Source organism: Phalaenopsis equestris, unplaced genomic scaffold (genome assembly GCF_001263595.1).
Source record: "Phalaenopsis equestris unplaced genomic scaffold, ASM126359v1 Scaffold203057, whole genome shotgun sequence".
NCBI classification, from domain to species: domain Eukaryota; kingdom Viridiplantae; phylum Streptophyta; class Magnoliopsida; order Asparagales; family Orchidaceae; genus Phalaenopsis; species Phalaenopsis equestris.
In genome coordinates, this window is record NW_018222706.1 from 23791 (window position 1) to 36881 (window position 13091).

General features: G+C 40.0%; 2 protein-coding genes across 3 annotated transcripts in view; both read right to left on the minus strand.

Moving 5' to 3' along the window:
* The window catches only part of LOC110036145, a gene marked incomplete at its 3' end in the record, with an annotated part of 15205 nt that extends 13771 nt beyond the window's left edge, over window positions 1–1434 (minus strand). The window contains exons 1-3 of the mRNA XM_020740516.1: window positions 406–1434; window positions 225–330; window positions 2–145 (exon numbers count right to left, since the gene is read on the minus strand). Coding sequence (XP_020596175.1) covers window positions 2–145; window positions 225–330; window positions 406–438 — 283 coding nt within the window. The remainder of the gene's footprint in view (window position 1; window positions 146–224; window positions 331–405) is intronic.
* A 188-nt stretch (window positions 1435–1622) lies between these two features.
* The window catches only part of LOC110036146 (DNA repair protein RAD51 homolog 4), a gene marked incomplete at its 5' end in the record, with an annotated part of 27686 nt that continues 16217 nt past the window's right edge, over window positions 1623–13091 (minus strand). The window contains 1 exon segment of one of the 2 annotated variants that reach the window (XM_020740518.1): window positions 1623–2382. In XM_020740518.1, the coding sequence (XP_020596177.1) occupies window positions 2344–2382 (39 nt within the window). 2 annotated transcript variants of the gene reach the window in all.

The following is a 13091-nucleotide window of genomic DNA, read 5'->3' on the forward strand; positions in this document are numbered from 1 at the left end:
CCATGATCGGTACTGGCAAGACACTCATCCTCAGCCGTCATCATATGCAGCCTCTGCATTGCCGCCTTCTCCATCTCCCGCTCCTCGTTTTCCTTAGCGTAAGCAGCGAAGAACTCCCGATTCTCTTTTTCCAGTTCCGCCCACACTAACCGATACAATATAAGATCCCGTGTAAGTAGTTTTCCTCAATACTTATTAAACAAGACTGCATAGTTAATGAGTACCGGTGGAGGTGATGACTGGCTTGATGTTGGCGTGCTTGTTAAGAGCCTCCATGCACTCCTCCTTGTTCATGCGGTAAAGCAGACACTTCTCGATCAGATGTTGAACCTACGGCCATAAAAGTGAGTCAATTAATCCAGCTCGGCCATGAACTCTTTGCATGCATGCAGCAAAGAAACTTACTGTGTGGATGTACGAAGCCGATGATTCTCCCATGATGAGAAACTGCGGAGAGAGAGGAGGAGGGGGTGGAATGAGGAGGTGGTGATGGGAGGAAGGGTGGAGATAAAAAGGGAAGGGTAGTGGGTATAGGAGGAGATGGGGGGCCAAGGGGATCACGTGGGCGATGAGAGATAATTGGCAGAGATGAGATTATGGGGATTTCGAAGAGGCCCACACCTACTCTGTTCGGTGGGGTCGGGGGCCATATCTCCTCACGTGAAGCGGGGCCCACATGGTGCCAAGCAAGCATTAGCACCGTACAAACGTGGAGCACTGCTGAAACAGGGAAGTTCAGTGAAGCACGCAAGAGGGTGCGGCACCAGTGGAGCAAACCACACGTCACACGAGCACAGCCAACGGCCATCCGCGCTGCTCTGGAGTGGCGCGTCCGTCATTGCTGCACATCGTCTTCCTTCCATTCTCAACGACCAGAGCTCATAAAAAATAATAATAATAATACTATTTTTCTTCTGCATTTCAACAGCGTTTTGCAATATCATACTATTAAAATAGGCTTTCCTTTTTATCAGTGTGAGATGAGTTCGGGCACTAAAATATTAAGCGCTTAAAAAACAAAATGAAGAATCTAAAAGTGGGATTAAAAAAAAAACGTTGTTGCTTAAAAATCTTGGTTTGGTGTCAACAGTGTTCCTCCGTGCCTCTCACGCGAAAATATTAGATATATAATTGACGGCATAAATCACATCATAGAATCATCAACATGACCCATGACTAAACAATAGACATAATATTTTCTACTCTGCCTTTGTTTATCTCTTGCGTTGCATCTTTAATTGGGAAAGAATTAAAGCCTGTTAATATGTGAATGAGTTTATATGACCTTTTACGACGACTGTTCACCCGCAGACCCAAAGTAAATTACCAAGCTCGGTAAAACAAAGATCGATACAGCAAAAATACCAATTAAACGTCCACTGTTTTGTAACAAAATTCTGTATATTTCAAATTATTTCTCATTATGCTTATCTTGTAGTTTTTAAATAGTGCAATACATTTTAATTCAATCTATTTAACCAGACATTAAAATTTTTAATTAAATTACAATCAAAATTTATAAATATTTAATATTTATATTTAAGAAATATAAAATTAATTTATACTGGTTTTTCTACAGCTAAGCGCATGCATTTCATTTAGTGAAATATGCTTTTTTTGGACTAAAATTAAAATATAAATATACACTTTTAGAAGAAATAAAACAGAAAATTTCACAATAATGTTACTTCAAATCTAAGAAATCTCCAACTTAGAAAAATCAGACAGCCGTAGAGGTCAAAATCCTCAATCACTGGAACAAAAACAATTGATTTTTTTTTATCGGATAGAGGCGGTGAATGAAAGAGTTCCACTAGAGCTTGCCATCTTGCTCACAATTCTGGAGCAATTTGATCCCTGCCCTTCATCTCCCTCGAACCCACAATCCGACGGCACGCAGGGCATCATCCAACAATATCTAGGCGGCCACAATCCAGCTTTAAAAGGAGTTTCCTTCCCTTACCTTCTCACCTTCTCAGAAACGCCAACCGTTGATCTCTCGTCAAATTACGTTTAGAATTGGCCACAGGTGGGAGATGCTTCTTGCCACGTGCCATGATGCCATTAATGGACTATCGTCGCAGACGGCTTGTGGGGCAATCTAGGGGCTACAGCCTACAGGCATGGACAAAAATGGTTAAGTGCCCTCCTCTTTCATTTTAAATTCTCGCCGCTAACTTTGCGGAGGCGACGAGGAAGAAAAAGCGCTTGGAAACAAAGAGCCAAAAAGGCATGGGTGGAAACTGGAAAGCCTTCTGTTTTCTGCCCATAGAGATATTTTCTTCGCTCTTACCAGCTAAAGCTGTCTTGTTGGCTTTTTTTATCAGAGCAGGGAGAGCTGCTTTAATTAGGAATCACAAACTCGGCCGAGCGACCGCAAGGCTGTCAACAAGAAGAAGTGAATGGAGAGAGTAAGGCGGTTGATTTTACTCAATTGTGTGTTGATAAAGTATCTTTTAAGACGGTTCGGTTAGAGTTCCATAATTGGTTCGTTAGGTTCATGCAGGACATGTGCTTCACGGGCTATTGCGAGCACCTGCACTATACATTTACATATAAAACAGCCAACTTTTTACATTTATACCTCTAGTCTTTCATATCACATAAAAAATACTACCATTTTAACTCATGAAAAGTTCAACAAATTTTCACGCAGTAATGTGATATATATGTAAATATTGAAGTTAAGGTGTCAAATAAATACATGAAAAGTTCAACAAATTTTCACGCAATAATGTGATATGATGTAAATATTGAAGTTAAGGTGTCAAATAAATACAGAGAAATTCAGTGTGCATGTAAATCTTTCTTTTTTTTTCTATCGAAGATTAGAAGCTAAAACACTGTTATTGTCCGGTCTCAAGCCCAGATGTAAAAAGTAGAGGGTTGTGTTTGATAGTCGACATCTAACATAAAAATTGTCAAAAATTATAATATGAACTATTCTGATCTTTATGTAAATGCCAAGGCGTCTCCTACAAAAGACCCGTTGTATGCCTGAATGCAGTGAAAAGTGCGCAAGGGCCGCGACAGCGGCACCCGGATGTAATGTCAAATAAGCAAAAGTTCTCACATTACGGACGGATTTTGATAAAGAATTTAGTTCATGAAACTAATATTAAGATAGAATCTTGGAATATAAATACACTCACTGATAAATTAATTCAAGTTAATATTATGATTCATAGATATATATCTTATGTATTCAAAAAACTAAATGGGTGGTTGAAGAAAAAGTTAAGGAGATTGATAGCTAAAGTTTTAAATTTTGGTATTCATGTACGAGTCATGCTAGAAATAGTGATGTAATTATAGATAAGAGTTTGAAAGATATCATTGTAAAAATTAATATAATTGGAGATAGAATTATCGCCCTTAAAATTATTGTTGATATCAAGACTTTTAATATTATAAATGTTTATTCTCATCATGTAGGTTTAGATACAAGTTATAAAGAAAAATTATGGAATGACCTAAAAGAATTTATACAAATAATACATCTTGAATAACGAATTTTTATTAGAAGAGATTTAAATGAATATGTGGGCAAAATAGTAGAAGATTTTAGAGATATTTATTGTGGCTACGATTTTGGAGTGATTAATGAAAAAAATTATGTCATATTATATTTTATTTTGGCACATGATTTTATTACTGCTATTACTTTATTCAAAAAAAAGATGGCATATTATAGCCTATAAGAATGGATCTAATAAAACACATTGATTATTTTCTTATGAGAAGAGATCATCGAGAATGTAAAGATTGTAACATCATTTTAAGTGAAAACTTAAATACTCAACATGAATTGTTAATTATGGATTTTAAGAAGAAGAGTTGTAAAATAAAGAATACTATTTATTGCCATAAAATTAGATGAGGACACTTAGAAGACAAATAAAATTATATTTATGAATAAAATTCAAGATTTCAGACTTTGGATATACATGAAAAACAATTTCTATGTAGGATAAAGTAACAAACACTATTAAACAAATGACAAAAGATATACTTGAAAAATCAAAAGAAAAAATCTATATAAATAAAAATAGTTGGTTATGGATAATAAATTGCAATAAAAGATAAAATAAAAAGAAGTTATGTTATAAAAACTAATTTAAATATAAAAGCTCGGAGAACTAAGAAAAATATTAAAATAGTTCGCAGTCTGTCTACGAAACAATCTGTGGCACTAAAAATTATGTTTTTAGTGATTTTTGTAATATATTAGTTAAATAAAGAGAAAAAAAAAGGTAAGGATTTAACTCAAGTAAAGTATATTAAAGATGAAAATTAAAAAATATTTTTCTTAAAAAAAAATATTCAACATAGGTGGGTGAGTTATTTTCATAAATTTTTCAATGAAGTTTCTGAAAATACGATCGACCATAGTGATCTTAATATCATTATAATAATAAAATGTTTCATTTTTACCTTCGCATTAGTAAAAAAGAAGTTGATGAGAATTTAAGGAAAACCAATGGTGAAAATTCTATAGGATCTGATGATATCTTAATTGAAGTGTGAAAATATTTAGAAGACTTGAAAATTTCTTGGCTTATTAAAACTCTTTAATATTATTTTAAAAACAAAAAAATATGCTTGAGGAGTGGAGGAAGCGTATTTCAGTCTCCATTTTTAAGAATAAAAGAGATGCACAAAAGTGTCCAAATTATAGAGGAATTAAGTTGACGTGTCAAACTTTAAATTATGGGAGAGCATAACTGAACATAAGTTAAGGCGTATTACAAAAATTTCTCATAATCAATTTGGAATTATGTCGAGCAGGCCTAAAATGGAAGTTATACCTTATTGAGAGGTTTAAGAGAGAAGTACAGAGAGAATAAGGATGATTTTGATTTAGAAAAAGCTTATGATAAGGTGATCCCAAACAGAGCCTTAATTATCTAAATTTTTTTGTATTCTAAATTCAAATAGAACAAATCCAACCCTCATATTCAAAATAAAGTTGACAACAAGTTTAAACCAACATTAAAAACTGTACCAGAAGTCTATCAAAAACACGATTAAAATAGAAAAATATCATAGAAAACTCCCACGTATAACTTGTTCTATAGGCATTAGAAGTAAATTAAAACTTTCGGTCTGGCACTATTTTTAAGATGGCTGGGTTGACAATAGAATTGAAATGACCAAATATGTTGTCATGTATTGTTGAATCCAAATCTGCCTAGGAGACACGTTTAAGAGAATAGAGTATGTCAGAAAGGAAGGGAGAGTGCAGAAGGATGAGTAGTGAACACTAAAATTGTGTAACATTTATTAATGAAATAAACCCTTATTTATAAGAATGAGGGGATGTACAATTACATATTGTACCGCTAGTATACGTAGATACGACAAAGGACTTTTAGATGATACATAAATATGGACCAGGGCCCCCGAATGTCCGATCGGACCAATCTGGGGATCAATTATGCATCTAGCCAAAAGGGGTGGGAGCTCATAAGATCGGGCGGTCGTTAGCTGAGCATCGGTATCAACTGTTCTGGAATTGGATGGTTTGCCCTGCTCACCTGGCCTGACCAGAGTGGAGGGCATTGGATTTGTCCGTGCATGTCTAATCAAATAGATTCTCTTTGGAGATGATCTATATGTTTGGGAAGTACCGTCCTCCCGGTACACAGAAGCCGACCAACTAAGTGTGTGATCTCGGGTGGTCCTTGGGGGTCCCACGATGCCACATCAACTCTTCTGCCCGTCGTGAGATATCTTTGAGATTCATGTTGACAAATTTTTTATGTATATATTAAAGTTCACCGATTCTCTTACTCATTAATAGCAACAACTACAATAAGAACAAGAGAATTGAGATTTTTTAAACATGTTTGTGGTATTCACCACTATTTAATGCACAATGATTAATTACTTCTTGATATTTGTGCCAAGGCCATTATAAATAAAAAAAAATGAAATGTGGAGATTTGTCATTCGGGCAATCCTTCGCATTGATCTTTCATCTTCTCAGTGGTGTTGAGTATTGAGAGGGGCAGCTTCCCAAGTACGTTAATGAGGAAGCTTGTGCTTTAGTTTTTCGGGCCATGAAGAAGAGAGCCAAGGCAACCATTAAAAGTGATTGGCAATGTGAGTGTGTTGTACCTGAGGTCAAAGCCTCCGAACTGTGGCTAAAATAGGGTAATCAAATTCAAACAATGGTTGTCGCGCAGCGAGCTCTTCAAGTGCGGAGGGAGTTTTTCCGTGAAGAAATGTTGTACGCTGGGAATGATTTGTCCCAATGATGATCAGACAGAACAAAAGATCCGTCCTTCAATTTTAGACTGAGCTGAGGGCAGGGGGGCAGGGGAGGATCAAGGACCCATCTTTACGATGATACCTATAGAGGTTCTGACTACTGACGGCCAAGGGGAAGCTCCCAACTTTCGCCTGGCGGATGTTCTCCAAGTAGTCTCTTCTCTGTTGCAGGTGAAGTAGGAGGAAGAGGAGGAAACTTGCTCCTTCACTGTCTCTGACATGAATCGGATGATGGGCCCCTCTTCGAACGAAGGTATGAAAGCCTCCCTTCCTGCTAATCATGATGCTGCCCGGCCTGATGTCACGGAGGATTTAGGGTCAGTTAAAGGTTTCAGGCGCTTTAGCAGACCGCGTGAGGATGAATCGTGGTGCCCGACGGTCAACCTAGCGAGGATGACTGGTGTCTCAGGATCGTCCGACTTGGCTAAATTTGTCTTTATAAGGCTGGGATTCCATCGAGTCAAGAAACTAATCATCTTAGCCTCGGAATGCACAATTAGGTTGGTTGGAGGAGGAATTAGCCGTTGTACGGGCTCACGAGGTTACTCTTCAAGAGCAACTGACTTCTCTTAAGAGCTAAGTTGGCCACCGTCCAGGAGGAAGTTTCAATTTCCTGCCTGTATTCTGAGATGAGCAGAGTAAATAAGGTTAGGATAGATGGGGAGTTAATGTATAAACGGTTGTCTAAGTTGTGGTTTGACCTGGCTTGAGGCGGTGAATAATAATTTTGTAAATTTTTTTCTTTTCTAAATAAGTAGTCTTTAGCGGATGGATTTTCTTCCCGATCAAATGGTTGTAAGCGAAAAAAAAAGTTGTAAATAGTTGCTATTGTTAATATACTCTTATATGCATTTTTAATTTTTGATTTATCGATGTGCGTGTTGGATGACTCACATTTTGATGCGACGAAAATACTTTAAAGCTCTTATGTCACTTCTAGTTCCTTAATGCGCTATAAGTTTGTGAATCAGTTCTGTACCACGTCACGCTGTCTTCTTCTATCTCTATGTGATTCCTGCTCCTTTCTCTCAACACTCATGGCTCCTAAGCACTCCTCGAAACTTTTCGGTGTGAACTCGCCTATGGTTGTGTCAGCAGTGTCGGAAAGGCAGATAGCATGTTTGATGAAGTTGTTCGACTTTGGGTCGGAAATCCTCCTCCGACTGATCGCGGAGGGTGAAAAAACTGTGGGCAACTTTGGTAGCAGCCTAGTTGTGTACGTCGAACAATTCTGATATGGCCTAAGGTTGCCATTTTGCGGTGAGACGGGGTCTATTTTTAACAGTTACAGTGTAATCCCCGTGGAGGTGACACCAAATTCAATCGTAATAGTTATGACCTTCGTCATATTCCTCTGGCGAGTGGCTATGCCATGGTCCATTGAACTCTTTTCCTTTTTCTTTGGTTTCAAGGTGGACGGGACGACTATGTTGTTTTCACTTACAATCCAAAACTCCAGCTGACATGGTTGAGAGTAGAAATAAGGACTGGAGGTCGAAATTCGTAATCGCTTCACATCAGAGGGGTTGCGGGATTTCAGTTCGGCCCTTTAATAAGGAGGTGAAGTGGTTGAAGCTTCTCTCAGAACATGTCCTAGATTATATTGAGATGATCAAGGGACATAAACTATCAAAATTCCAATTTGTTGAGCAAGATGTTGTTAACTGGGTATTGTGGCCCGAGACTTTCGGCGACATGACAAAGAAAATGTCGGATGAATCGAACGCCCGCGAGAAGAAAAGGATGGAGGCCACAGCTTCAAAGCTCTCTGAGAGGATGCACAGGAAAAAGAAGCCTTTAGAGAGGGTGAGACCCCGCTTTACGATTAAGGTGGCCTCCAGAAAAGTCTGGCGTTGGTAAGGAAAATCCTCCCTTTTTTTCTTTCTTTTTTTTTTTTATTGATGACCTATTGAAGCGGGAGCAAGGACTTCTAGCATGTTTCAAGAAACTTCATATAAATCGTCGAAGTCCCAAGAATCGGACTCTGGGGAAGAAGCTCCCCTGGGCAGACTGCTTGCGAGGAAGAGGATGTTAGGCGTCTCCTACCTCGACCCTTAAGAAAAGGTCGCCGCGCAATGCATCTCCCCTGTAGGTTGTTATCCATTTCCGAGGGTGATGCAGGCTCCGAAGTTCAAATCAATTCTAATCGGATCTAGAAAGGAAAAATAAATGCCTATAAAGATTCAACACTACATCCCATATCATCTCAGAAGAAAGGGTGGCTCCCTTGGTGGATAGGTTGGATGGGCGGCAAGAGCAATATGTTCGGGAGTTAGGGCGACCAATACTTGATGATGGACACCCAGAGGGATTGGTTCACCAATCTTCCCCTTAGAGAGGCACCCGATCTTCCCAGCTTCTTAGAGAAAGTGATGTGGCCCAACAGCCTCAACTTTGTGTTAGCTGGTATGGGCTATGTCAATCTGTGCAAAACCTCTGATCGATGCAACACTCTGGCTCTGTTCGTCTCTCACTACCAGCTGAAGGCCCAGGTTCATAAGGAGTTGAAGAGGAAGATCGCCAGCTAGATGGTGGCCGAGGTGGTCGAGGGTAAGAGAAAAGTCGAGATGGAGCTTCTTCATCTATGGAAGAAAAAGAGATTTGACCCATGCATGGGAGGCTAAAGCTCAAGACTAAGAACGGGCCATCGCCGCGTTGACAGCTAAAAATAAGGAATTGAAGAAGAGGATAGTCGAGAAGATCTTCAGAGATCACATAATGGCGCTCTCTGATCAGATTCAAATCAGTCTGACTATCACGACAAAACTCTTTGTGAGGGGAGGACTGGTTGAACCCAAGCAGATGGATATGGACAAGCTTGCCACTCTTTTCATCGATTTTGGTGACGAAGCGGATAAGTCTGCGGAGGCAAACAAAGAGTGGTGGTGGACCTATAGCCACCTAGGTCTTTACATTTTATTTATTATTATTATATTTATTTTTTTGAAATTGTTAGCACCATCTGGCAATGCTAGGTTGGAGGGCAATCATGTATTCACAAAAAAATTTAGTACATTTTTTGATAAAATGAAAGAAATTTTTTCTGGTTCTCTTTATTTCTTAAGTCTAGTTTATTCTTTTCGCTTTTTATGCGTCGTCCATCTCTGGATGAAGGATCTTATATGTATGTGGATGAATTATTTCGGCAAGATACGAACTTAGCGCCATAGTCGGTCACTCTTTAGTTTCGCTCCAAGTTGGATAGTCTGGCCCCTGACTGCGGTTTCTAATGTTGGGCTAAGCCGTTGCAGCTTGTCGTTCATCTATTTTATGCTCAGTCGGGCAATCTCGGCTAAATGAGGATAAAAGATTAGCAGACTGCGACGCCAAGATTACTCATCCTTGCCTGAAGTTTTATGAAAAGAATAAAAGATTGACAGGCCACGTCATCAAGATCAACCGGACTTACCCAAAATTTAGAGACAACCAACCATGACGCCAAGATCATCCAACTGAGCTCAAATAGAAGATTGGCAGATTGCGATGCCGAAATCGCACGGCCTTGCCCAAAGTTTAGAGAAGACCAACCTTGGTGCCAAGACCGCCAGCCTTGGTGCCAAGACCGCCAGCCTTGGTGCCAAGACCGCTTGATTGAGCGCAAATAGAAAACTAGCAGACCGCGACGCCATGATCGCCCGACCTTGCCCTAAGTTTAAAGACAGTCAGTCGATGTGCCGAGATTGCCCGACTAAACGTGGTTAGAAGATTAGTACACAACAAAGAAGTTAATTCATGGAAAAATATTTTTGAGGTAGTCATGCCCGAGGAGCCACATTCCCTGTGTGGGTCTTTAGCATGTATGCTCCGGGTCCTGTGTGGCAGTCAATGATTTAGAGTTCACTCCATGTTTGATACAGCTTTCCAACCGCATGCCCTAGTGCTCCAGGTTGACTTTCTTTGATACTAGATCTCCGAAGGAGAAAGCTTATTCCTAGACACGCCAGTTGAAGTACCGGGTGGCTCTCCTCTTGACTTATTCAAGGCCAATTTTGCTCTGACTTCTTCCACAAGATCCAACGCGAGCATTGTCCCTCACTGTAGACTTTCTTCATTATATGTCGTAGCCGTGAGGAATCTTTGGCTGTGATGGTTGTATTCTACCAACAGCATCGTTTCCGTTCCATGTGAGAGCATGAACAGTGTTTGGTCGATTGCATTTGACGGATTCGCGCAGACGGCCCATAAAACGGATGAGAGGATTTCCGCCAAACTTCTCTTCGCTCCTTCCACTTTCTTTCACAACATGTTGAGGATAATTTTATTAGCTGCCTCGACTTAGCCATTGATCTGTGGATGATGGACCGTGGTAAACTTGAGGCTTATTTCATGATCTTGACAAAATATCTAAACCTTATCATTTGTGAATTGCATCTCATTAACCGTGATGATCATTAACGGTAGGTCATAGCGACAGATCAAGTCAATCCAGATGAGATTCCAGACGACGTCCGCAGAAATCCGGGCGAAAGCCTTGGCCTTAATTCACTTCAAAAAGTAGTCAACCACCACCAGCAAGAAAAGGCATGGTCCTCTGGAAGGTGGGAATGGTCCGAGTATATCCAAACCCCAAGCAGCGAATGATCACAGGCTGATGATCGTTTGCAATTTGGGGGTCAGTTAATGATATAGTGGACCATACTTCTAGCATTGTTCATACCTCCTAGAGAATACTTTAGCATCCTTCAGCGATGTCGGACGGGAGTACCCGTCATTGGACTGTCTTCCCTCTTGAATGGTTCCCGCATTCCCCAGAGTGAAAATCCCAGAGAATGTTTTCTGCTTCGCTCTCTTGTACATCTCAGTTATATTGACGTTGTTAATTTCCAAAAGAGTGTCCCCTCTATCAAATATTGTGCAACTTTGAATTTAAATTTCCTGGGTTTCTACCTCCTCCGCAACGTTTTCCATTTTCTAAGCACTTGATATATGGATCCACCGAGCTTTTGGCCATTTCCCCTTCTACTTCCATAGCCTCAAATTCTTTGATGATCGACCAATTGAGTACTTGGGATGTCCCGTTCCCCAGACACACACATATGGATAGCAAGTCTGCCACTTTTCTTTGTTCAATCCAAAACTACGCAAATTTCAAAATTTATGTTTTGGTTTTGTTAAGATACTTTATCATTATCACTTCCATGGCCTCAAATTCCCCATTTATCTGATTTACGACAAGTCGCGGGTCCCATTTTACGAGGGTCCGGGCGCCCAATTCGTAGGCTAGATGCAGGCCGACAATCAGAGCTTCGTATTTCGTTTGGTCGTTCTTCACTTCAAATTCCACGACCATTGAATGGTACAAGTGTTCTCCCACAGGAGTGCTTAAAGCAATCCCTAGTCCCACACCGGTTCTATTTAACGCATCGTCCACGTATAAGAGCCACTCTTGTCGGTCACTTTGACCTTAATCCAGCCTCTCCTACTCCAAGAAAACTGCCAGAGAGTCTGCAACCGCCTGTGTTTTAATAACCATACAATGAACGTAAGTGATATCGAACTCACGCAGTTCCACTCCTCACTTGAGTATTCGGTCGGACTAGCAAGCACAAACTTCAACGGATGATCTAAAATCACCTAAATGGGATGCGTCTGGAAGTAGAATCGCAACCTGCGGGCCGACACAATTAAAGAAAAAAGTAAGTTTTTCCATAATTGGATTTCTAACCTCCGCCCCTCAAAGAACGCGACTGCTCTAGTAAAACGGTAATTGCCTTCCTGGTTCCTCCTAAACGAACACATAGTCGATCGCCTCAGTTCCGACTCCTAAGTACAGTGAGAGTTCTTCATTCAACTTCGGAATTTGTAGGAGCGGTGGTGAAGCTAAGGAATCCTTTATACTTTGGAAAGCTTGTTAACTCTCATCTGGCTATCTAAAACTCTCAGCTTTTCTGAGGATCTTGAAGAATGTTGTGCACTTATTGCCTGACCTTAAGATGAAGCTGCTGAGAGATGAGATTCGATCGGTTAGCTTCTGAACTTCAAAAGTTTTTTTTGGAAGTGTCGTGTCAATTAGCGCCTAGATTTTGTCCAAATTTGCTTTTATGCCTTCAAGGGTTAAGAGGTAGCCCATAAATTTGTCGGTTGAGGTTCCAAAAGTACAATTTAGATGGTTCAAATTCATATTATATTTTCTTAAACTTTGAAAAGTTTCTTTTATATCTTTAATGTGTTGTTCTGTCGCCCGACTTTTCACAAGGATACCATCGACTTAGACTTCAATATTTTTATTCTTTTCTGATTGGTAAATATTACATCCATTAAACTTTAGTATGTAGTCACAGTGTCTTTAAGCCCAAAAAACATTACATTACAACAAAAAGCTACTTCGATGGTGATAAAGGCAATCTTCTCAGCACCCGCCCGGTACATCTTGTGGTGATAGCCGGAAAAAGCATCTAGGAAGTTCATCATGAAATGTCCAGCGGCTACATTTATCAGGGTATCGAACCTTGCAAGCAGACAGCAATTCTTCGAGCATGTGGCATTTAAGTACGTGAAGTTTACGCACATCCGCCATTTCTTGTTGGTCTTTTAGACTATGATAACGTTTGAGACCCAGGTGGGCTATTGCACCTCACGGATGTACCCCACTTCCTTCAACTTCAGCCCCTTTTTTATGATGGGCCTGAACAATGCAGATGTGAGTTCCTCATCTTTTGTTCAGTCGGTCAGGCGGTGGAGCTTACTTTTAGCCAATGATTGGTGAAGTCAATCGATATCACTGGCATCTTTGCAACGAACCAAGCAAAGATGACGCGGTGGTCTCAAAGAGTTTGAATCAGCAGCTCCTTATGCCATGTGTCAAAACTATCACACAG